Source organism: Nyctereutes procyonoides, unplaced genomic scaffold (assembly GCF_905146905.1).
Source record: "Nyctereutes procyonoides isolate TBG_1078 unplaced genomic scaffold, NYPRO_anot_genome, whole genome shotgun sequence".
Taxonomy (NCBI): Eukaryota; Metazoa; Chordata; class Mammalia; order Carnivora; family Canidae; genus Nyctereutes; species Nyctereutes procyonoides.
This window is the reverse complement of record NW_026575044.1, coordinates 12,235,853-12,261,654: the sequence shown is the minus strand read 5'-3', so window position 1 is coordinate 12,261,654 and position 25,802 is coordinate 12,235,853. Positions and strand designations below refer to the sequence as shown.

The following is a 25,802-nucleotide window of genomic DNA, read 5'->3' as shown; positions in this document are numbered from 1 at the left end:
GACATGAAGAGAAATCTCACAGAGGAAGACACAGACATGGCCAACACGCACATGAGAAAATGCTCTGCATCACTTGCCATCAGGGAAATACAAATCAAAACCACAATGAGATACCACCTCACACCAGTGAGAATGGGGAAAATTAACAAGGCAGGAAACCACAAATGTTGGAGAGGATGTGGAGAAAAGGGAACCCTCTTACACTGTTGGTGGGAATGTGAACTGGTGCAGCCACTCTGGAAAACTGTGTGGAGGTTCCTCAAAGAGTTAAAAATAGACCTGCCCTACCACCCAGCAATTGCACTGTTGGGGATTTACCCCAAAGATTTAGATGCAATGAAATGCCGGGACACCTGCACCCCGATGTTTCTAGCAGCCATGTCCACAATAGCCAAACTGTGGAAGGAGCCTCGGTGTCCATCGAAAGATGAATGGATAAAGAAGATGTGGTTTATGTATACAATGGAATATTACTCAGCCATTAGAAACGACAAATACCCACCATTTGCTTCAACGTGGATGGAACTGGAGGGTATTATGCTGAGTGAAGTAAGTCAATCGGAGAAGGACAAACAAGTGTATGTTCTCATTCATTTGGGGAATATAAATAATAGTGAAAGGGAATATAAGGGAAGGGAGAAGAAATGTGTGGGAAATATCAGAAAGGGGGACAGAACATAAAGACTCCTAACTCTGGGAAACGAACTAGGGGTGGTGGAAGGGGAGGAGGGCGGGGGGTGGGGGTGAATGGGTGACGGGCACTGAGGGGGACACTTGACAGGATGAGCACTGGGTGTTATTCTGTATGTTGGTAAATTGAACACCAATAAAAAATTAATTTATTTAAAAAAGTAAATGTATTAAATTCTGCAATCAAAAGATATAGAGTATATAAATGGATTTTTTAAAACAAAATCACCTATATGCTGCCTACAGGAGATTCACTTCTGATTCAGGGACACACAGAGGTTCAGATTGCAGGGTTGGGAAGCAATATTTAATGCAAACTGAAAGAAAGCAGGTGTAGCTAAGCTATATTTATATTTATATTAGACAATATAGACTTTAAGCCAAAAAGTGTAACACAGACAAGGTCATTATGTGATGATAAATGAGTGAAGATCTGAAGAAATAGAGACCAGTCCATTAATAGTAGGGAAATTTATTTCCCTACTTTAAACAATGGATAGATTGTTCAGAGAGAAAAATCAATAATGAAATACTGGAACTGAGCTATATTTTAGGAAAAATGGGCCTACCAGACATAGAGAATTCAATCCAATAGCAGCAGAATACACATTCTTCTCAAGCACATATGAAATATTCTCCAGTGTAGGTCAAATGTTAGGTTACAAAACAAGTCTTAACAAATTAATAAGATGAAAAATTATATTAACTATCTTTTCTGACCATAACGAAATGAAACTAGAAATCAATACCTTGATGAAAACTAGAAAATTTAAAATATGTAGAAATTAAATAACACGCTTCTGAAAAATCAATGAAAAAATTATTAAACGTTGAAAAAAAACAAAAATGAAAACACAACATACTGTAACTTACAAGTTTTGGTAAAAAATTCTTAGAAAGAATTTTATAGCAATAAATGCCTACATGGTGATAAAAGAAAGATCTCAAATAATCTAACTTTACACGTCAAAGAAAAAGGAAAAGAATAATAAGCTAAGCCTAAAGTTAGCAGAAGGAAAGAAATAACAAGATCAGAGTAGAAATGAATTAAAAGAGACCAGAAACTAAGAGCAGGTTTTTTAAAAAGACAAAATTGACAAACCTTTACCTAGATTAAGGAAAAAAGAGAAAACTCGAATAAAATTAGAAATCAAAAAACATTACAATGGACACCATAGAAATACAAAAGTTCAAAAAAAAATACAAAAGTTCACAACAGACTGCTATGCACCAACAAAACAAAAGGCCTAAAATAGGTGGGGATATTCCTAAAAGCATACAAGCTACCAAGGTTGAATCATGAAGAAATAGAAAATCTGAACAGACCAAAACGAGTAATGGGATTGAATCAGTAATCAAAAACTTACCATTAAACAGAAGTCCAGGACCAGATGGCTTCACTGGTGAATTCTATCAAACACCGAAGAAGAATTACCACCAGTCCTTCTTAAAATCTTCCAAAAAATTGAAGACAAAGGAAAACTAACAAAGTCATTTTACAAGGCAGCATTACCCTAATGCTAAAATCAGATAAGGACACCACAAAAACAAACAAAAAACTCTACAAGCCAATATTCCTAATATATATAGATAGAAAAATCTCCCCCTGCCAAATGAACAAACTATATTCAATAGCACATTTAAAAAATTACAAACTTTGATCATGCAGGATTTGGAATGCAAAGATGGTTCAATTTATGCAAACCAATAAATGTGATATGACACATTAACAAAATAAAAGATTAACATCATATTTTTAATAGATGCAGGAAAGGCATTTAACAAAAATTCAACATCATCTCATGATAAAGACTCTGAACAAATTTGCTATAGAATTAACATATCTCGGGATGCCTGGATGGCTCAGCAGTTTACAGCCTGCCTTCAGCCTAGGGCATGATCCTTGAGTCCTGGGATCAAGTCCCTCATCGGGCTCCCTGCATGGAGCCTGCTTCTCCCTCTGCCTGTGTCTCTGTCTCTCTGTCTCTCTGTCTCTCTCATGAATAAATAATCTTTAAAAAAATTAACATATCTCAACATTATAAAGGCCATATATAAGAGGCTTACAGCTAATGTCATATTCAATTGTTAAAGAGTGAAAGCTCTTCCTCTAAGATCAAGAATAAAACAAGGGTTCTCACTACTCCTATTCAATATGATACTGAAAGTTCTAACCAGAAAAACTAGGCAACACATCAGGGAAATACAAATCAAAACCACAATGAGATACCACCTCACACCAGTGAGAATGGGGAAAATTAAGACAGGAAACAACAAATGTTGGAGAGAATGTGGAAAAAGGGGAACGCTCTTGCACTGTTGGTGGGAATGTGAACTGGTGCAGCCACTCTAGAAAACTGTGTGGAGGTTCCTCAAAGAGTTAAAAATAGAACTGCCCTACGACCCAGCAATTGCACTACTGGGTATTTACCCCAAAGATGCAGATGCAATGAAACGCCGGGACACCTGCCCCCCAGTTTATAGCAGCAATGTCCACAGTAGCCAAACTGTGGAAGGAGCCTTGGTGTCCATCAAGAGATAAATAGATAAAGAAGATGTGGTCTATATATACAATGGAATATTACTCAGCCATTAGAAATGACAAATACCCACCATTTGCTTATGTGGATGGAACTGGAGGGTATTATGCTGAGTGAACTAAGTCATTTGGAGAAGGACAAATATTATATGGTCTCATACATTTGGGGAATATAAAAAATAGTGAAAGGGAATAAAGGGGGAAAGGACAGAAAATGAGTGGGAAATATCAGTGAGGGTGACAGAACATGAGAGACTCCTAACTCTGGGAAACGAACAAGGGGTGGTGGAAAGGGAGGTGGGCAGGGGGTTGGGGTGACCAGGTGACAGGCACTGAGGGAGGCACTTGACAGGATGAGCACTGGGTGTTATGCTATATGTTGGCAAATTGAACTGCAATTAAAATTTTTTTTAATTAGGCAACAAAAATAAATAACTGCAAAGTAGGTCTAGAGGTACCATACATCAACATAATAAAGGCTTTATATGAAAAACTCACAGCCAACATCATACTCAGTCGTGAAAAAAAACTGAGCTTTTCCTGTAAGGTCGGGAGCAAGACAAGACAAGGATGTCCACTCTTACCACTCTTATTCAACATAGTGCTAGAAATCTTAGGCACAGCAATTAGACAATCTAAAGAAATAAAAGGCATCCAAATTGGTAAGGAAGAAGTAAAACTCTCACTATTTGCAGATGACATGAAATGACATATAGAAAACCATAAAGACTCCACCCAGCTACTGGAACTGATAAGTGAATTCAGTAAAGTGACAGAATACAAAATCAGTATACAGAAATCTGTTGTAGTCCTATACACTAATAATGAAGCAACAGAAAATGAAATTAAGAAGGCAGTCTCATTTACAATTTCACCAAAACCAATAAAAAAAATCTAGGAATAGGGATCCCTGGGTGGCGCAGCAGTTTGGCGCCTGCCTTTGGCCCAGGGCGTGATCCTGGAGACCCAGGATCGAATCCCACATCGGGCTCCCGGTGCATGGAGCCTGCTTCTCCCTCTGCCTATGTCTCTGCGCCTCTCTCTCTCTTTCTGTGACTATCATAAATAAATAAAAAAAAATCTAGGAATAAACCTAACTGAAGAGATAAAAGATTTGTACTCTGAAAACTACAAAACACTGATAAAAGAAACTGAAAATGACACAAAGTAATACAAAGAGATTCCATGCTCATGGAATGGAAGAACAAATATTGTTAAAATGCCTATACTGCCTAAAGCAATTTACATATTTAATGCAAACCCTATCAAAATATCAATGAAATTTTTCACAGAGCTAGAACAGACAGTCCTAAAATTTGTATGGAACCACAAAAGACCTCAAATAGCCAAATAAATCTTGAAAATAAAAACAAAATAGGAATTACCACAATGCCAGACTTCAAGTTATATTACAAAGCTGTAGTAAACAAAGCATTATGGTACTAGCACAGAAATAAGCACATATATCAATAGAACAGAATAGAGAGTCCAGAAATAAACCCACAATTAGGGCACCTGGGTGGCTTAGTCAGTTGGGTATCTGCCTTCAGCTCAGGTCATGATCTCAGGGTCCTGGGATCGAGCCCTGCATTGGGCTCCCTGCTCAGAGGGAGATTCTCTCTCTCCCTTTGTCCCTCCCCATGCTTGTGCATTCTCTCTTTTTCAAATAAATAAATAAAATATTTAAAAATAAACCCACAGTTATATGGTCAGTACACCTTCAACCAACATAGTGGAAAGCAAATGCAAAGGGGAAAACACAGTCTCTTCAACAAATGATGTTGGGAAAACTGGGCAGCCACATGCAGAAGAATTAAACTGGACCACTTTCTTACACCATACACAAAAATAAACTCAAAATGAATCCAGGACCTAGTTGTGAGACCTGAAACTATAAAAATCCTAGAGGAGAACACAGACAGTAACCTCTTTGACGTGGACTATGGCAACATTTTTCTAGTTAGAAATCAAAGTAAAAATAAACTAACCAAAGTAAAAAGCTTCTGCACAGCAAAGGAAACAACAAAACTAAAAGGCAATTAATGGAATAGGAGAAGACATTTGCAAATAACATACCTGATAAAGGGTTAGTATCCAAAATATATAAAGAACTGATCTATCTATAGATTCAATGCAATCTCTATTAAAACTCCAGTGGCATTTTTCACAGAAATAGATAAAAGAATCCTTAAATTCATATGGAACCACAAAAGACTGAAGATCCAAAACAATCCTGTGGAGGTGGGGCAAACCCAATAAACAAATAATCCAATTTAAAAATGGGCAGAAGACATGAACAGGCATTTCTCCAAAGAAGGTATCCAGATGGTCAATAAACACATGAAAAGATGCTCAACATCACTCCTCATCAGGGAAATGAAAACCGAAACCACAATGAGATATCTCCTCACAATTGTCAGAATGGCTAAAATCAAAAGCATCAGAAACAAGTGTCAGCCAGGATGTGGAGAAAACTCATGCATCATTGGTGGAAATGCAAACTGGAACAGCCACAGTGGAAGACAGTATTGATATTCCTCAAAAAAAATTAAAAATGGCACTACCCTACAATGCAGGAATCAAACTACTGGGTATTTACTCCCAAAGTATAAAAAAAAAAAACCCACTAATTCAAAAAGATGCATGCACCATGATGGTTATTGCAGCATTATTTACAATAGCGAAAATGTGGAAGCAGCCCAAGTATTTATCAACTGATGAATGGAAAAAGAAGATGTGAGGGATATATATACATATATATTCATATATAATGGAATACTGCTCAGTCATAAAAAGAATGAGATCTTGCCACTTCCAATGACATGGATAGAGCTAGAGAGTATTGTTCTAAGCAAAATATGTCATTCAGAGAAAGACAAATACCATATTATTTCACTCATATGTGGGATTTAAGAAATAAAACAAATGGAAAAAGAGACACAAGCCAAGAAACAAATTCTTAACTGTAGAGAGCACACTGATGGTACCAGAGGGAAAGTGGATGGAGGGTGGTGTCAAATAAGTGATAGGGATTAAAGAGTGTGCTTAGCATAATGCAAAAAAGGAAACAAAAATATGAGAGAAAATAAAACATGTTTGAAAAGAGTGATGAAGGGATCCCTGGGTGGCTCAGTGGTTCAGCACCTGCCTTTGGCCCAGGACGTGATCCTGGAGTCCTGGGATCAAGTCCTGCATCGGGCTCCCTGCATGGAGCCTGCTTCTCCCTCTACCTGTGTCTCTGCCTGCCTCTTTCTCTCTCTCTCATAAATAAAATCTTTAAAAAAGAGAGAGAGAGAAAAGAGTGATGAAGCAGTGCCTAGGTGGCTCAGTCGGTTCAGCATTTGCCTTCAGTCAGGTCATGATCTCAAGAGTCCTAGGATCAAGCCCCAAGCCCCTGTTCCTCCCTCTCCCTCTGCCCTCCCTCAGTTCATGCTCTGTCTTGCTCACTCTCTCAAATAAATAAACAAAATCTTTAAAAAATAGAAAGAAAAGAGTGACAAGAAGAAACAGAAGTAAAAGGCATGCAGATTGGAAAGGAAGAAGTAAAATTGTCTCTGTTTGCAGATGATATGGTCTTATCATATCATAGAACATCCTAAAGAGTCCACCAAAAAAATTTTAGAACTAATAAACAAATTCAGTAAAGTTACAGGATTCATAATCGTATACAAAATTACTTGTGTTTCTGTGCACTAACCATAAACTAGGTGAACAAGAGTTTAAGAAAATAGTGCATCCATTTACAAGTGCACCGAAAAGTGAAATACCTAGGAATGAATTAACGAAGGAGATAAAAGATCAGTACACTGAAAATTATAAGACATTGATGAATCCAACAGGAGACAAATATTTTGTACTTATGGATTAAAAGAGCTAATACTGTTAAAATGTCCATACTGCCCAAAGCTATCTATAGATTCAAGCAATCTCTATTAAAACTCCAGTGGCATTTTTCACAGAAATAGATAAAAGAATCCTTAAATTCATATGGAACCACAAAAGACTGAAGATCCAAAACAATCCTGTGGAGGTGGGGCAAGATGATGGAAGAGTAGGGGTCCTCAACTCACCTGGATCCACCAACTTACCTAGATACCTTTCAAAACATCGTGAACACCTACAAATTCAACCTGAGATTTAAAGAGAGAACAGCCAGAACACTACAGAGAGAAGGGTTTTTGCTTCTAGCAAGAATCATCTAGGGTGAAATTTACTTAGGTCTTGGTTGATTTTCTTGACTCAGTCTGCTCATACAGCCACTCTGCACTGAGCAAAATGACTAGAAGGAAGAATTCACCACAAAAGAATCAGAAACAGGACTCTCTGCCATAGAGTTACATAATATGAGTTATAATTCGATGTCAGAAATCCAATTCAGAAGCACAATTATGAAGCTACTGGTGGCTCTGGAAAAAAAGCATAAAGGACTCTAGAGACTTCGTTACTGCAGAATTTAGATCTAATCAGGTCGAAATTAAAAATCAAATGAGATGCAATCCAAACTGGAGGTCCAAACGACTAGAGTTAATGAGGTGGAAGAAAGAGTGAGCAACATAGAAGACAAATTGATGGCAAGGAAGGAAGCTGAGAAAAAAGAGAAAAACAATTAAGAGACCATGAGGAAAGGTTAAGGGAAATAAATGACAGCCTCAGAAAGAAGAATCTACATTTAATTGGGGTTCCAGAAAATGCTGAGAGGGACAGAGGGCCAGAATATATATTTGAACAAATCATAGCTGAGAACTTCCCTAATTTGGGGAGGGAAACAGGCATTCAGATCCAGGAGATAGAGAGGTTGCCCCCCAAAATCAATAAAAATCGTGCAACACCTCGACATTTAATAGTGAAACTTGCAAATTCCAAAGACAAAAAGAAAATCCTTAAAGCAGCAAGAGACAAGAGATTCTTAACTTATATGGGGAGAAATATCAAATTAACAGAAGACCTCTCCACAGAGACCTGGCAGGCCAGAAAGGGCTGGCATGATATATTCAGGGTTCTAAATGAGAAGAAAATGCAACCAAGAATACTATATCCAGCAAGGCTGTCATTCAGAATAGAAAGAGAGATAAAGAGCTTCCAAAATAGGCAGAAACTGAAAGAATATGTGACCACCAAACCAGCTCTGCAAAAAATATTAAGGAGGACCCTGTAAAAGAGGAAGCCCAAAGAAATAATCCATAATAACAGGGACTGAAGAGATATTACAATGACAACTAAATTCATATCTTTTGATAGTTACTCTGAACGTGAATGGGCTAAATGATCCCATCAAAAGATGCAGGGTTTCAAATTGGATAAAAAAGCAAGACCCATCTATTTGCTGTCTACAAGAGACTCATTTTAGACCTAAGGACATCTCCAGCCTGAAAATGAAAGGGTGAAGAACCATTTATCATTCAAATGGTCCTCAAAAGAAAGCTGGGGTAGCCATCCTCATATCAGATAAATTAAAGTTTATCCCAAAGACTGTAGTAAGAGATAAAGAGGGACACTATATCATACTTAAAGGATCTATCCAACAAGAAGACCTAAAAATCATGAATATTTATGCCTCTAATGTGGAAGCTGCCAAGTATGTCAATCAATGAATAACCAAAGTAAAGGCATACTTAGATAATAATACACTAATGGAGACTTCAACATGGTATTTTCTGCAAATGACATCTTCTAAGCACATCACCAAAGAAACAAGGGCTTTAAATGATATACTGGACCACACGGATTTCACAGATATATACTTTCCATCCAAAAGCAACCAAATACACATTCTTCTCAAGTGCATATGGAACTTTCTCCAGAATACACCACATACTGGAATGCAAATCAGGTCTAAACCAATACCAAAAGATTGAGATTGTCCCCTGCATATTTTCAGACCACCAATGCTTTGAAACTAGAACTCAATCACAAGAAGAGATTTGGAAGAAACTCAAACACGTGGAGGTTAAAGAGCATCCTACTAAAAGATGAATGGGCCAACCAGGAAATTGGAGAATTAAAAAGATTAATGGAAACTAATGAAAATGAAGATACAACTGTTCAGAATCTTTGGGATACAGCAAAAACAGTCCTAAGAGGGAAATACATGGCAATACAAGCCTCCCTCAAAATATTGGAAAAAACTCAAATACACAAACTAACCTCACACCTAAAAGAACTGAAGAAAGAACAAGTAAAACCTACACCAAGCAGAAGAAGAGAGATAATAAATATTTGAGCAGGACTCAATGAACTAGAGACCAGAAGAACTGTGGAACAGATAAAACCAGGAGGTGGTTCTTTGAAAGAATTAATAAGATAGATAAACCATTAGCAAGCCTTATTAAAAAGAAAAAAGACTCAAATTAATAAAATCATGAAGAGGAGCAATCACAACCAATACCAAAGAAATACAAATGATTTTAAAAACGTATTATGAGCAGCTATATGCCAGTAAATTAGGCAATCTAGAAAAAATGGATGCATTTCTGGAAAACCACAAATTACCAAAACTGGAACAGGAAGAAATAAAAAACATGAACAGGCCAATAACCAGCAAGGAAATTGAAGCAGTCATCAAACACCCAAGACATAAAAGTCCAGGGCCAGATGGCTTCCCAGGGGATTTCTATCAAACATTTAAAGAAGAAATAATACCTATTCTACTAAAGCTGTTCCAAAGGATAGAAAGGGATGGAATACTTCCAAACTCATTTTATGAGGCCAGCATTAACTTAATTCCAAAACCAGGCAAAGACCCCACCAAAAAGAATTATAGACCAATATCCCTGATGAACACAAATGCAAAAATTCTCGACAAGATACTAGCCAGTAGGATCCAACAGTACATTAAGAAGATTATTCACCATGCCCATGTGGGATTTATCCCTGGGATGCAGGATGGTTCAACACTCATAAAACAATCAACATGATAAATCACATCAACCAGAGAAAAAATAAGAACCATAGGATCCTCTCAATAGATGTGTAGAAAGCATTTGACAAAATACAGCATCCATTCCTGATCAAAACTCTACAGAGTATAGGGATAGAGGGAACATTCTTCAGTATCCTAAAAGCCATCTATGAAAAGCCCACAGCAAATATCATTCTCAATGGAGAAAAAATGAGAACCTTTCCCCTAAGATCAGGAACACAACAAGGATGTTCACTCTCACCACTGCTATTTAACATAGTACTAGAAGTCCTAGCCTCAGCAATCAGACAACAAAAAGAAATAAAGGCATTCAAATTGGCAAAGAAGAAGTCAAACACTCCCTCCTCACAGATGACATGATACTGTACATAGAAAACCCAAAAGACTCCACCCCAAGATTGTTAGAACTCATATAGCAATTCAGCAATGTGGCAGGTTACAATATCAACGCACAGAAATCAGTGGCATTTCTATACACTAACAATGAGACTGAAGAAAGAGTCAATCCCATTTGCAATTGCACCCAAAAGCATAAGATACCTAGGAATTATCCTAACCAAAGAGGTAAAGGACCTATACCCTAAAAACTACAGAACACTTCTGAAATTGAGGAAGAGATTGAAAAATATTCCATGCTCATGGATTGGAGGAATTAATATTGTGAAAATATCTGTGCCACCCAGGGCAATGTACATGTTCAGTGCAATCCCTATCAGAATACCATGGACTTTCTTCAGAGAGTTGGAACAAATAATCTTAAGATTTGTGTGGAATCAGAAAAGACCCCAAATAGCCAGGGGAATATTGAAAAAGAAAACTAGTGCTGGGGTCACAATGCCAGATTTCAAGTTGTACCTCAAAGCTGTGATCATCAAGACAGTGTGGTATTGGCACAAAAACAGACACATAGATCAATGGAACAGAATAGAGAATCCAGAAATGGGCCCTCAACTCTATGGTCAACTAATATTTGACAAATGAGTAAAGACTATCCACTGGATAAAGGACAGTCTCTTCAATAAATGGTGCTGGGAAAATTGGACAGCCACGTGCAGAAGAATGAAACTGGACTATTCTCTTACACTATACACAAAGATAAACTCAAAATGGATGAAAGTTCTAAATGTGAGACAAGAATCCATCGAAATGCTAGAGGAGAACACAGGCAACACCCTTTTTGAACTTGGCCACAGCAACTTCTTGCAAGATATATCTATGAAGGCAGGGGGAAAAAATGCAAAAATGAACTATTGGGACTTAAGATAAAAAGCTTCTGCACAGCAAAGGATACAGTCAACAAAACTAAAAGACAACCTACAGAATGGGAGAAGATATTTGCAAATGACATATCAGATAAAGGGCTAGTTTCCAAGATCTATAAAGTACTTATTAAACTCAATAGCAAAGAAACAAACAATCCAATCATGAAATGGACAAAAGACCTGAACAGAAATTTCACCAAAGAAGACATACACATGCCCAACAAGTACATGAGAAAATACTTCACATCACTTGCCATCAGGGAAATACAAATCAAAACCACAATGACATATACCATCTCACACCAGTGAAAATTAACAAGACAGGAAACAACAAATGTTGGAGAGGATGTGGAGAAAGGGGAAACCTCTTGCACTGTTGGTGGGAATGTGAACTGGCGCAGCCACTCTGGAAAACTATGTGGAGGTTCCTCAAAGAGTTAAAAATAGAGCTGCCCTACGACCCAGCAATTGCACTATTGCATATTTACCCCAAAGATACAGATGCAGGGAAATGCCGGGACACCTGCACCCCAATGTTTCTAGCAGCCATGTCCACAATAGCCAAACTGTGGAAGGAGCCTTGATGTCCATCGAAAGATGAATGGATAAAGAAGATGTGGTCTACATATACAATAGAATATTACTCAGCCATCAGAAAGGACGAATACTCACCATTTGTTTCAATGTGGATGGAACTAGAGGATATTATGCTGAGTGAAGTCAATCGGAGAAGGACAATCATCCTATGGTTTCACTCATACGGAGAATATAAAAAAATAGTGAAAGGGATTATAGGGGAAAGGAGAGAAAATGAGTGGGAAAAATCAGCTAGGGTGACCAAACATGAAAGACTCCTAACTCTGGGAAACGAACAAAGGGTAGTGGAAGGGGAGGTGGGTAGGGGGATGAGGTGACCGGGTGACGGGTACTGAGAGGGGCACCGGATGGGATGAGCACTGGATGTTATATGGTATGTTTGCAAATTGAACTTCAATAAAAAATAAATCAGGAAAAAAAGTCCCGTGGAAGAAGAACAAAGCTGGAGATATCATATGTTCTTATCTCAAACCATATTTCAACGCCATAAAAATCAAAACTGTATGGTGCTGGCATTGAAAACTGACACACAGACCAAGAGAACAGAAACAGAGAGTCTAGAATTAACCCAGTCCTGTATACCCAACCATCTTTTCTTATTCACTTCACAGAGAGACAGTGTACTCGTGAGTGGGGAGAGGGAGAGGGAGAGAGAATCTGAAGCAGATTCTACAGTCAGTGCAGAGCCTGATACGAAACTCGATCTCACAATCAGGAGATAGTGACCTGAGCTGAAACCAAGAGTCAGATGCCCAACCGACTGAACCACCCAGGCACCCCCTAGCCAACCGATTTTTGACAAAGACACCAAGAAGATGTCTTTTTGGTAAACAGAATTGGGAAAACTGCATATTCACATGCAAACTGAATGATGAAGTTGGACCTGTATCTTGCATTACTGACAAAAATAAGCTCAAAATGGATTAAAGATATAAATGTAAGACCTGAAACTATAGAATGTCTAGAAGAAAACATAGGGGAAAAGTTCCTTGGCATTGGTCTTAGGAATGATTTTTTTGGAATTATTGCCCAATAGCAAAGGCAACACACGCAGAAGTAAGCAGGTGGAACTGCACAGATGGAAAGCTTCTGCACCATGCAGGAAACAACCAAGTGAAAAGGCAGCCTGTGCAGCAAGAGGAGACATTTGCAAACTGAATGTGTGATAAGGGGTTAGTATCCAAAATACATACGAAACTCCTATAACACAGTGGCAAAAAAAAAAACAGATCATGGTTACCAGGGGTTAGGACTGAAGACAAAAGGGAGTTTTTTAGGGTTTTAGAATTCTTCTGTTATCTCATCATCTATTATGGTGATGACAAGAATACATTCAGGGGGTAACAAACTCCTAGAACTGTATACTCCCAAAAAATAGATTTTCCAGTATATAAAAATTTTATAAATGATTCAAAAAACAGTCAAATATTCACACTTTTATCTTCATCTGGTGAAACCATGGCTACATGGTTTAGCATTATTATTCTGTGTTTTCCAGAATCTATTAAGAAAATGTATTACTTTTATGATGGAAAAACAAATATGTTTTACAAGTAAGTAGCAAAGTTCTCTAATATACTGGTTTGACTAAAACCAGCATAAACTGTCATTTCATAATATCCAACATGTGGGGCAGCCCCGGTGGCTCAGCAGTTTAGTGCAGCCTTCAGCCCGGGCATGATCCTGGAGACCCAGGATCGAGTCCCACGTTGGGCTCCCTGCATGGAGCCTGCTCCTCCCTCAGCCTGTGTCTCTGCCTCTCTCTCTCTCTCTCTCTCTCTGTGTGTGTGTGTGTGTGTGTCTCATGAATAAATAAATAAAATCTTTTAAAAAAATCCAACATATGATAATAAGTAGAGCTTCTAGGTAAGATTTCAAAGGATATCAGATCACAATTCACCTTGCTTTCTGGATATAAAAAGACATTTTTATATAATTAAAACTCAGAAGGAGATCCATGGGTGGTTCAGCAGTTTAGCACCTGCCTTTGGCCCAGGGTGTGATCCTGGAGTCCCAGGATCGACTCCCTCGTCGGGCTTCCTGCATGGAGCCTGCTTCTCCCTCTGCCTGTGTCTCTGCCTCTCTCTCTCTCTCTCTCTCATGAATAAATAATAAAAAAATCAGAAGGAAAAAAAGATAAGCCTGTTTTATAATTTTGGATATATCCTTGGTGAATGGTTATTATTTCTGATTCAACAATCAGATTTTTCACATTGAGATCATATCATTAAGGAAACATTCCATAAATGAACCTTTCTAACTTGGATTTCCTTTTCATTTTCAAATGCAGGTGTCAGTCTACCAACTGGTAAGCGTTCTATCTTTGGCTATTTTGTGGATTTACAGCAATGCGAATTCATACCATGGTCAGAATTACTTCCTAGTATTCAGACACTAATTCAAAAAGGTAAGAATAATTCTAAGAATCATACTCTAACTTTTTTAAAATGTTGAGATTGCTTTAAAAAGTAGTTAGATCAGCAGCTTTGAAGACTGACCTATTCCAAGTTTGTGCAGAACCAATATAGATCTATGTTTACAAAGCATGACTAAAAACATAACCACAGAATATTTATTTCTGAGAAATTGGAATGTATTTGATTGAGGCAGTTGTGCATTGTAAAACAATAGCTTATTGAAAGTCTTACTAATGGGAATCTTTAGGGTTTTTTTACATTTTAAAAAAATTTTTTTTTATTTACGATAGTCACACACACACAGAGAGAGACAGAGAGAGAGAGGGGGGCAGAGACACCGGCAGAGGGAGAAGCAGGCTCCATGCACCGGGAGCCCAATGTGGGATTTGATCCCGGGTCTCCAGGATCGCGCCCTGGGCCAAAGGCAGGCGCTAAACCACTGCGCCACCCAGGGATCCCGGAAATATTTAGTATTTTAATTAGTTGTGGGTAGTGAAAGCAGAAAAGGGAGAGGATCTCTTCTAAAATAGGAAAAGCATATATGTAAGAACTACAGTCAATTATAAAAGAAATTAGAAAAGAATAATCATACTTTCACAGATATCTTCTGCTTATACATAGAGAAAACAAAGATACAGAAAATGTTGTACCATGAGAGCTTAGCTGAAGTTTGAGGCAAGAACTTAATGATTAGAGGTCTTGCAAATATAAGAAATTCAATAAATGCAAATTGAATTGAATTTCTTTTAGGTCAGGTTTCTCTCATCAGTGAATTTCAAAGTTCAGTTATAAGACATTCTGGTAGGAAACAACCAGAGATATCATAATTATGGAGTGTTTGGGAATTTCTAATTTTGAATTAATTTATACGAGCATCCTACTGTATAATATTTGTCACAGTATGCATTAGTAGATGATTACATTTATCTAAAACCTCCAAATTGTCTATCACATGTTTTGCTAATATTGGTTATTTTTCTCCTTAGCTTTTACTACTACGTATAAAAACATAACTGAATGTCCATGCATATAGCTCAATATCTTAGTTTACCATTCCTCTGGAAAACCAGGGGTATTTCCTCCAAATCTAAGGTACCACTTCGTCTGCCCCCACCTTTTCCTAATTGTAGGCAACAGGCTTAGAAGAAACCAAAACCCTCACAGGCTTTCAAAGCCAAACCTATGACAGGAATTTAAATATCAGAACATCACAATATCGTCTTCCATTGAGCCTGTGCAAGGTAAATCAGAGGTCCTGGTGCCAGACCAGTGTCTGGCACAAGAAACAAAAAAATGACAAAACCCCACATTTTGTTCATGTAAGAATCCAGGAAGATTATCAGAAATACAGTGAGCGATGTGAGGTGCTTTGGAATGAAAACACTGGAAGGCAATTATCAAGATACATCAAAATTATAAGTCATATGCCAGTTTATAGTGACCCAACAACTTTCCATGTGGGGAAGCTATGTGCAGAATAACATGTGTATATTATATAAATTCATCAGAAGACAGGAAAACACCATAAATATCTAATACTTGATTGCTGGTAAGAAATCTAGGATACAAAAAAGAAATCTAGGATACATTCATTAAATAGAAGAACATTAATCAGAAAAAAGTCTTTACTGGTATGGAAGGATTTCTAAAATGTACCAAATTTTTAAAACTTGCTGACCAGCATGTGAATGTATTGGCTAGTTGATTTCTAATGTTAAAAAAGCGAATATGAGATGAAGGAAGTGAGGTCCGTGTTGTGTTGAGCCCTTCTGAGAGGTTTGGCTGCATAATGGGAGAAAGAACTGGGGTGGTATTTGTAGGAAACTGTGGGGTCAAGAGAAATTTAGTTTAGTTTTGGGTGTGTGTGTATTTTATTACATATAAAATTGCCTATATTCAATTAGTTTTTCTAAATAAATAACCATTTCCCATAGTTCAGCCAATAAAAAGATGGGTGATACTAGTACATAAATGTTTGTACAACAGAAAATTTGAACAGAAACGAGACAGATGATGGGAGGAGAAGGCTTACCCAAGAAGTGAAGTTCTTTTTTTTTTGTATATTTTTTATTGGAATTTGATTTGCCAACATATAGTATAACACCCAGTGCTCATCCTGTCAAGTGCCCCCCTCAGTGCCCATCACCCAGTCACCCCATCCCCCCGCCCACCTCCCCTTCCACTACCCTTTGTTCGTTTCCAAGAGTTAGGAGTCTCTCATGTTCTATCACTGTCTCTAATTTTACCCACTCATTTTCCCTCCTTTCCCCCATAATCTCTTTCACTATTTTTTATATTCCCAGTATGACTGAAACCATATAATGTTTCCATCCACGTCACAGCAAATGGTGGGTATTCGTCCTTTCTGATGGCTGAGTGATATTCCATTGTATGTGAAGTTCTTAAAAAGGACCACAGGAGGTTCTTCAGGAGAGCTGCTTTCCTCCTGGGCATCACCTACGGTTGGGGGGGGGGGGGCTGGAAGACAGGGTGGGAGGAGTGTGGGTGAAAGAAACAGAGGCCCTGGGTGCTAGTGTCAGTTTACATTGTGTCACAAGGGACAGACTTTTCCAGAAAGTGTTTAGTACCTAAAAGATTAACATTCATATATAAGTCATTTGAAACATTTGAACTTTACCTTAGGAACTTCAATTCTAGCGGACCCTGAAGGATCCAGTGAAAATCTCTTGAAGATGAGAGAGTATGGAGAGAACATCAGTCACATCGCCACCAGGGACACGGTGTCCCTTTCTTTCCTCATAAGCTTTCTATTAAAGAATTTCTGCCCTGTGCTTCTCACAGGTACTAAAACAGAGTTAGGAACAGACTTAGTAATTACTTAGTCTAATCAATTTACTTTATAACTGGGGGCAAAATAAGCCCTGAGAAGCTTTAGACACTGTATCAGTGTACAGTCTTACTAACAGTGCATGAATGCCCATCTCCCCCATGTTTGCCAATAGAGGACAAATCTCAGAGGCAACCTGTGGGCTCAGTCCTCGCTAGGGCTCCATACCCATGGGCTGACAGCCTGGGCGGGGTGGGTTGGGGGGTGGCTGATGCTAGGAATATCCATTCACTCACATAATTATATACACAGAAAAAAAAAAAAGAAACTGCATGAGTAAAAAATGACAGATGTAATTCCTCAACCCAGTGTTAAAATTTTTCAGCCTTTTGCTACCAAATGAGTTCATACAGTCCCCCTCTTCCTTAACATTTCTGTCACTTCTTCTTGCCTTTCTCCTATGCTGACCTGCCCATCACCACAGGCAGTGGTTTGCTCTCCCAGTTCCATACAGAAAATATGGAGGCAAAATGAGGGTGGAATTCTCAGACAGTCCATACCTTGCCTCCAGTTTGGTTTAGAAAATTCTTATTCTTAGTATTTGGTGAATTGTAAAGCCATGCCCCTATATTATTGTAGTAGTTCGTCATCAAATTTCTCCCGCAGATTGTATTGACAAAAAATTTCAGGGAAATTAATTTCATGAGGTAGCTCTGCTGTCCTGTAAGAAAGATTCGTGATAGGTGCAAGTGACTATTCAATTAAAAATAATAGTTAACTCTTAATCTGTCCTTTTATAAGAGGTGTAAATAATTTGAGCAGATTTTATATTTACCTCCTAGTTTACCGAATCTTGACCATGTTCTTTAACATACAATTTTCAAATAAAATGTTATTGGTTCACCTTAATATGTTAGCATCTATTCATTTCCTTGGCTATAAATCTAACCTAATGTGTTTTTTTTCCCCCCCTAGGAGACCCTGCTGTTGGGAAAACCGCTGCCATTAATGAAATCCTTGAGAAGTTGGAGTGTCCTGGAGCACTGGATGTGAAATATGGCTCAATCTTAGGAGATGTCCTACTGTATAATGAAATTAAAAACTCAAGGTTGTGTATTTAAACTCTAAAGTTGATTTGTCTGGTAAAAAAAAAGTTTACTTAAATATATAAATGTGCCTTGTTTTAAAAAGCAAACCTGTTATGTAAAAATGCAGAATTCTTCCAAAGAGGAGTGAAGAAAATCTGTATTTTTCCAAAGTATTAACACCTAGATTAATTCCTTTAAATGAGAAATTTTTATATATAATTAAATTTAAAATTTCCTTTTTCTTACATCACAAAGTACAGCTATAAACTATTTTCTTTCCTGGAAAAATGTACCCACAACATACAAAAAATGTTGCATATAATTTCTTACACTAGAAATACATTTTCTTCTTATCAAATATAAAAATATTCTTCACAAGGGTGAGTGGGTGGCTTAGTCTGTTAAACATGGGACACTTGATCTCAGCTCAGGCCTTGATCTCGGGGTCATGGGTTCCCACCCTGTGGTGCTCCACCCATGGTGGGGGTGTGGAGCCTACTTGAAAAAAAATTTTTTTATAGAGAACTTTGTCATTCTCTGTCTCTTCCTAAGATGGGGGAGGGGAACAATGAAAAAGAGTTCTAAATTGTGCAAATAAAATGCAAATTTTTAAAGTTAATTCTAATTAAAATACGCTTATTTTAACTGTTGTTTGAACAGAGTAAGCAGGTGGAACTGTGGAGGAGCCCAGTTCAACCCCTCCTATAATGTTAGACTCCCAGGAGGAGAGGAGGGAGGCCCTCCCAGGGCTTAGCATCACCAGGGCAGGGTCTCAGATACAGAAGAGGGGATTCCTTCCAAGTCACAGACCCTCAGGGGATTCCTTCCAAGCCACAGCCCCTCTCCTGCCCACACTGGCACTCATCAAGGCAGTCCTGTCTTCCCAAGGTATCTTGAATTTCACTTGTCTCTCCAGTGCCACTGGTTTTCAGGAGCACTGTCACCTGCATGTTCCATGAATGATTTTGGAATAGAATCCTCCTTTGCTTAAATAAGGCTGTTAAAAAGTCAGAGAAATAATTTTAGAAACATTGAATACCATAGGAATCATTCCTTACCTGAATTACTATAAATATAAATAATGGACACCAGAAACTAAATCTTACTATATGTGCAGTATATAAAGTGAAATGGAGTTTAATACAGCAATAACGTTACAAAGAAATACCTGAAGACACGGCCAGAATAAAGGTGAAAGGGGTTTGTGTGGAACCATCCACAGGCAAAGTGCTTTCCATACAGGGATGAGGGAGTTAGCGGCTTCCTGCCCATCAGGGACACTGGCAGCCTGTCACCCCTGGGATCTGTCCAGTTTGTTCTTTAGAGGAAATCTGCGTTGTTAAGTTTGGGTATCAGCTTTAATGGTCACAGTAGTGACACAATCTTATCTGTAAAAGTGTAAACAGGAAAAGAGAATGTTTCCTTATAGGAGAGTGAGATAGAGCCCACCACACACTGATGCTTTCCTTATGTTTTGTTCATAAGGCTACTATGGGAAGCAAGCTAACTCTGAATTTCTAAAACATTGTTTTCCACTAGCCTGAAGCAGAATATCAGCATCTTGCTTTCTGAAACTCACAAGACAGCAGCCGGGAGTCTAGGTACGTGTACAGTCCTGGACATCCCTTCCTGCCTCAGCCGCATGCAGGTCACAGCATTTCGGGATGAACACATTTCCACTGATATTTTAAAATACAAGATCCTGAACTGCCTTGCCCTGCCCAATAGCTGGAGTGGTTTGGGAGATCTTCCCAGGAAGTGGGAACTTTGGACTAATTCTAGAAGCACCAGGAAGCAGTATCGGCCTATTCTGTTCTTTCGTGCTTGTATGAGTAACACGGTGGAGGAGTTAAAATGCTGTGAGTTCTCAGATCTGGCCACACGTGTTGCTTCCAGGCCTCATCTCAGAGACCTCTGGCCCAGTGGTTTGGGAGCAGCCACTCATTTTCTGAAGAAGAAAAGCAGGGGCAATCCAAAGAAAGCTGCAGAAAGGGAAGGGAGCTTGGCCACAAGATTCTTGCCAGAGGAGTTGTTTTGTTTTTACTTTCATATTTGCCGTGGCACCATCCCAAGTGACCCTTGTGGAGGATCCTCTCAGGGAATTAGTCTGATACCTTCTGTAGACACACTTGCATGCTGCTTTTAAACCTTTCATACATACTTTCATTAGATACATAACATCTTGCAAATCTAAATATTTTTAAATCGTAAAAAGTGACCTGTGTCAATTGTGCATAAATGTACAGAGAGTTTTCTGGGCTTTCATACTGTTTCATTTGGCTGTGGTTGCAGAGACCCTGCATACCACAGAAAAGGAAGGAAATTGATGGAAATATTTCAGAGTTGGTATTCCTTCTCTCTCTGAATTGTCTGCAGAGTGATTTCTTGAAAATGAAAACAATATAGTAAAACTATATAATCTTCATATTTCCTAACACCTTAAAGTAAATCACAAATATTCTTAAAGTATTCTAAATTTATGTTTCTTTCCATATTTGGTATAACAGATAAGCCTATTAAAAAGCCAGAAGTCATAATTGATGAAAGTTCATTTAAAAATGATAATAAAGGAATTATAGTCTCAACAATAAATTTTAGCATCAGTATCACAGCTGCCCAAGCCAAGGAGATGATTCTCAAGAAGTTAGTACGAAGAACCAAAGACACTCTTGGAGCACCAAAGAGCAGCAGGGTAATACACCCCCCACTACTTTGACTAATATGCTCCTGCTACTCAAGCTATAATGTGACTTATTTTAATTCATAGTAATAGAAAAAAACTGTGTCTCCATATACACACCTGCACATTGCTAGAAAATGCACTTTGTAAATGGAAGCTTTGGTTTTCACATCAATATAATACTGATCAATTATACTGATTCAGAATTACTAAAGCCAGAAGAAGCTCCTGGAACCTAATAAACAAGATCAGATAAGACAGGAAAATGCATTAGATGCCAATGGTTTTGTAACAGATGCATGGTTTTGTAACTGAGTGTTTAACCACGTTTTCTTCCCATGATCATGACTTGAGATGCTAAAAAACCAAAATTCAACTGAATAAATTTTAAAGATTAGTTGGCTTTATTCAATTATTTGTGAATCTGCTAGGCATCCAACTAGCAGAAAGGAGGTTCCAGGAGCTGAACAAAATGAAAGACTTTCACAGGCAGTGTGGTGTGGGAGCAAGGAAGTTACACTGGCAAAAAGCATATTGTTTGTGGCAATGTCACTTCCTTTAGGGAGTTGGCAGTGTCTATCAGGCAGAGGACCTCACTAGGGCTGAGAGCCTGGTTTTAGATTCCATTTCTGGGAGAGCGGAACTGTCAAGAGGTTTGGGTTTGGTAGTCTGGGGCTTAGCATAAATGACCCCCATTTTGGGCCTGTTTTATTTTTAACATGCAAATAAGAGGAAGAAAAACTAGATCCATGGCCTCAGGGAAAGGTACCAAGAGAATAGCCTGAGTATGTCCTGCTGTTTTGAAGACTTACTGTTTTCTAAAATCATATCTTCAAAATAGTATTTGGTCTGCTACTTTTTAAGAGAAAAGCAGGCATGTCATTACATACAACTTTGTTCTTACACCGTAGTATAATTAATATGTGCAACTGAAAGAAAGACAATTCTAAGAGATATGTTTTAAAATCCTTTGTCTTCCTCAAGATTGTAGTATTCATCGATGATCTGAATGTGCCAGAATCAGATACATATGGAACACAGCCACCCCTGGAATTAATCAGGCAGTTACTAGATATGGGAGGGCTTTATGATACTGAGAAGAATGCTTGGAAGGTACCGTATATCCTAAGATTTTGTTCACATTAACTGTTGTTACTTAACAAACATTCATAACGGCTTTGAGTGAATTGAGAAACTTAGAAACTCTAGTCAGATGAACATGCAGAACAAATTGGAAACTACTTTAACCATGCTGATGGCGTCTTTATGTGTGTCTGTGGGTGCATAGAAATCCTGGCTGTCCCGGAAACTCATGCCCATTTTTCTGCACCCTCCCTCATCGCCAGAGTCCTTCACACGCCTCAACATGTTGCTTCGTTTCCAGTAATTGCTTTTTAAAAGACAGGCTATTGTTTGATGACATTTAGAAAGCCTCCTAGGAGTAACAGGTCTTAAAATTGCTTTTGAGGATTTCGGTTACATCTAAGAAGACCAGTTTCTATTACTATCACAGTTTTTGTTTTTTGCAGTAAACCATCTTTTCATCTAAACATTTAAATTTTTTGTGCACCGGGGCTGGGAAGTGGGTGATATTTCACTTTCTACAGATGCATGTACTTATCCTTTTCACTCTTCAAGCAGAACATTCAAGATCTTTCCCTAGTGGCGGCCTGTGTCCCTGCAGCAGTCAGGAGGCACATCAGCCCACGTCTCCTCAAGCACTTCTCCATCCTGGTGCTGCCTCATCCTTCACAGGGCTCCCTGCATGCGATTTTTCAGGTAAAATGAGTTTTAATTCCATGGTATAGGAGAAGACATGAGAACTTAAAACCACCAAAATTGAAAGAAAATTCCTGTAAGGGATGAGTTTTATTCCCTCTACATTTTCTGGCTTTCAGTGGTAATTTATCTCTAAATAGCAGAAACTTAAGTCAGTGTGCATTAGAAATACATGTGGTGCACATTTAATGCATGTTTAAAATGTAGGTCCTAAGACTTCATTCTCAGAGATTCTGATCCAGCGTATCTGGGGTGGAGCTCAGGAATCCGTATCATTAACAAGCACACCTGGTTTTTTGCTATATTGGTTTGTTTTTTGTGTTTCTTTATAGAACACAAAATGAGAAAAGGAATCTGAAATATCTTATTAGAAAAATGGCTCAAAAAAAAAGAAAAAGAAAAGAAAAATGGCTCAACTTGAAATCTAGTTTGATTAGAAAAATAAATTTGAAGGGCACCTGGGTAGTTCAGTAGGTTAAGCATCTGACTCTTGATCTCAGTTCAACCTTGATTTCAAGGTTGTGAGTTCAAGCCCTACACTGGGGCGAAAGAAAGAAAGAAAGAAAGAAAGAAAGAAAGAAAGAAAGAAAGAAAGAAAGAAAGAAAGAAAGAAAGAAAGAAAGAAAGAAAGAAAGAAAGAAAGAAAGAAAGAGAGAAAGAAAGAAAGAAAAGAAGAAAGCTTATGCAAGATTACCAATTTCTTCAAAACTAACCATGTGTTTTTCTTCTTTATAATGTAAAATTTAAAGATTGATCTTTTAAATCTATTTTTCAAACAGCACTTGGTAATTCTGCACATGATCAACAACTTATACCTTTAAAAAAATCCTAACATAGGAGAACGTACATGTACATAAACCAACCCAAAATGAGAAACCAGTTCTGTCACTTTATCTTTCATCTAGTAACCTCCCTTCAGGAGCAAGGAGGTAGAAAAATTGCCAGCACACCTGGTATACACACAGGCGGGACATAAATTGTCCCTAGAGGACATGCAACACATACCTCTAGATCGTTCATCAAACTCGGACCAATTGGAATTTTCCCCAGCTTGCGACACTCGCAGTGTCTTTGTATTATTAGTCTGTTGTCAGTTGAAAGTGGATTCTAATTACTAGCATTTTAAATGCCGTTAATCCTCCCTGATAGTACACAACCTCCTTTTTAGAAGGGATTATTTAGGAAGAAACCATGCTTAAACTTTTGGGCTAACTATAAAATTTCTCTTTAAAGGCTCATTTGGGAATATATTTCTCCCTCAGTAACTTCACATCTGTTGTTCAGAAAAGTAAGGATCAAATAATATCTTGTTCTCTCGCTGTATACTACCAAGTATGTCAGAATATGTTGCCAACTCCAGCAAAATGCCACTACATGTTTAATCTTCGAGATATGTTTAAGGTGTGTTTTAGAATTCATTCTCTATCTTTAAATTATAATTTGAGGGAATGTAATTTTACAAAATTGACTCTCTCTCTCCATTTCTCCACTGTCAGCATCCAATTGTTAGAAGGAGGGAAAGGAAATCCACATTGATTTGTTTTGCTATTTATTAGCACCTTATTCCATGAACCATTTGAAAAGAATCATTAAAATAATTCCTTGCAGAGAATTCAGTGATGAAGCCACTAAGACTGTTAGAATATTAGCTGAGATTCTCAGTAGGGAAAGCAGTGGCAAAGGTATTCGAAAGATTTTGGTTTTGCTAAAATACTATTGCAGCTCTCAGAAAATGAAAGCATGTATGCATTTCATAGATATGCCTGCATTTCCCACAAGCCTTGCTTTCTACCATAGGAAACGTTGCTAACAGTGCTGACTTAGTCATTAGCCTTGATCAAATAATTTTTAGAATTAAAATATTAAGAAAAACAATTTTTGAATTTGATCTTCCTCTCCTTGCCATGGGACTGTGGTTCAAAATAGTGCATATAATGTTTGAAATGGGTTACACGTTCTTTTCATCAAGATTCAGAATCTTAGAACATGTGTGCAGTGAGGAGTGTCTCTGTAAGCACCAGCACCCCTGCCTTCAGGTCAGCACCATAGTCAGGACTCATGGCTTCCCATGCTACCGAGGCGAGCCCTGGGAGGGGTCCTCAGACCCTCTACTCCAGGGGGGATGCCATGCCTGTTTTCCCTGATTTATAACCTGCCCATCTCATCAAAACTCCAGTTTATGACTTGGAGAAATGGACATGTTTTACCTCGGATAATCACTTCTATTTTTATGGAATCACAAACATGTAAAAATTGAGCCTCTACTTCACATAGTACCTGCTAATGTTAAAAAAAAAAAAAAAAAACCTCTTACTTTTAATCCCTAATAGCTTCTTCTAGGATTGCTGCAAGCTGACAAAACTGTTATTACCTCCAAAGAGATGTTGGCTCTATTCTTCGTTCATGAAGCCACACGAGTGTTTCACGATCGCCTAATGGAATATACAGAAAAACGGCTTTTCTATCAATTTCTTTCAAAGGAACTTGAGAATTATTTTCAGGTAAACTTAAATTTTAAGAATTATTTTATTTTATTTTATTTTTAATTTATTTATGATAGTCACAGAGAGAGAGAGAGAGAGAGAGAGGCAAGACACAGGCAGAGGGAGAAGCAGGCTCCATGCACTGGGAGCCCGACATGGGACTCCATCCCAGGACTCCAGGATCGCGCCCTGGGCCAAAGGCAGGCGCTAAACCACTGCACCACCCAGGGATCCCTTAAGAATTATTTTAAATGGTATCTTAGGCAAAAGGGTTGTTTTCTCCCTCTTGCACTGTTGGTGGGAATGTGAAATGGTGCAGCCACTCTGGAAAACCGTGTGGAGGTTCCTCAAAGAGTTTAAAATAGACCTGCCCTACAACCCAGAAATTGCACTGCTGGGGATTTACCCCAAAGATACAGATGCAATGAAACGCCGAGACATCTGCACCCCGATGTTTCTAGCAGCCATGTCCACAATAGCCAAACTGTGGAAGGAGCCTCGGTGTCCATCGAAAGATGAATGGATAAAGAAGATGTGGTTTATGTATACAATGGAATATT

At 38.2% G+C, this 25,802-nt stretch overlaps 1 protein-coding gene across 1 annotated transcript in view; it reads left to right on the top strand.

Moving 5' to 3' along the window:
• The window catches only part of DNAH14 (dynein axonemal heavy chain 14), a 321,116-nt gene that overhangs the window by 190,502 nt on the left and 104,812 nt on the right, over positions 1 to 25,802 (top strand). The window contains 9 exon segments of the mRNA XM_055324379.1: positions 14,298 to 14,414; positions 17,068 to 17,226; positions 18,188 to 18,323; positions 19,840 to 19,901; positions 20,808 to 20,992; positions 21,965 to 22,093; positions 22,622 to 22,759; positions 23,993 to 24,160; positions 25,090 to 25,260. Of these exon segments, the coding sequence (XP_055180354.1) occupies positions 14,298 to 14,414; positions 17,068 to 17,226; positions 18,188 to 18,323; positions 19,840 to 19,901; positions 20,808 to 20,992; positions 21,965 to 22,093; positions 22,622 to 22,759; positions 23,993 to 24,160; positions 25,090 to 25,260 (1,265 nt within the window).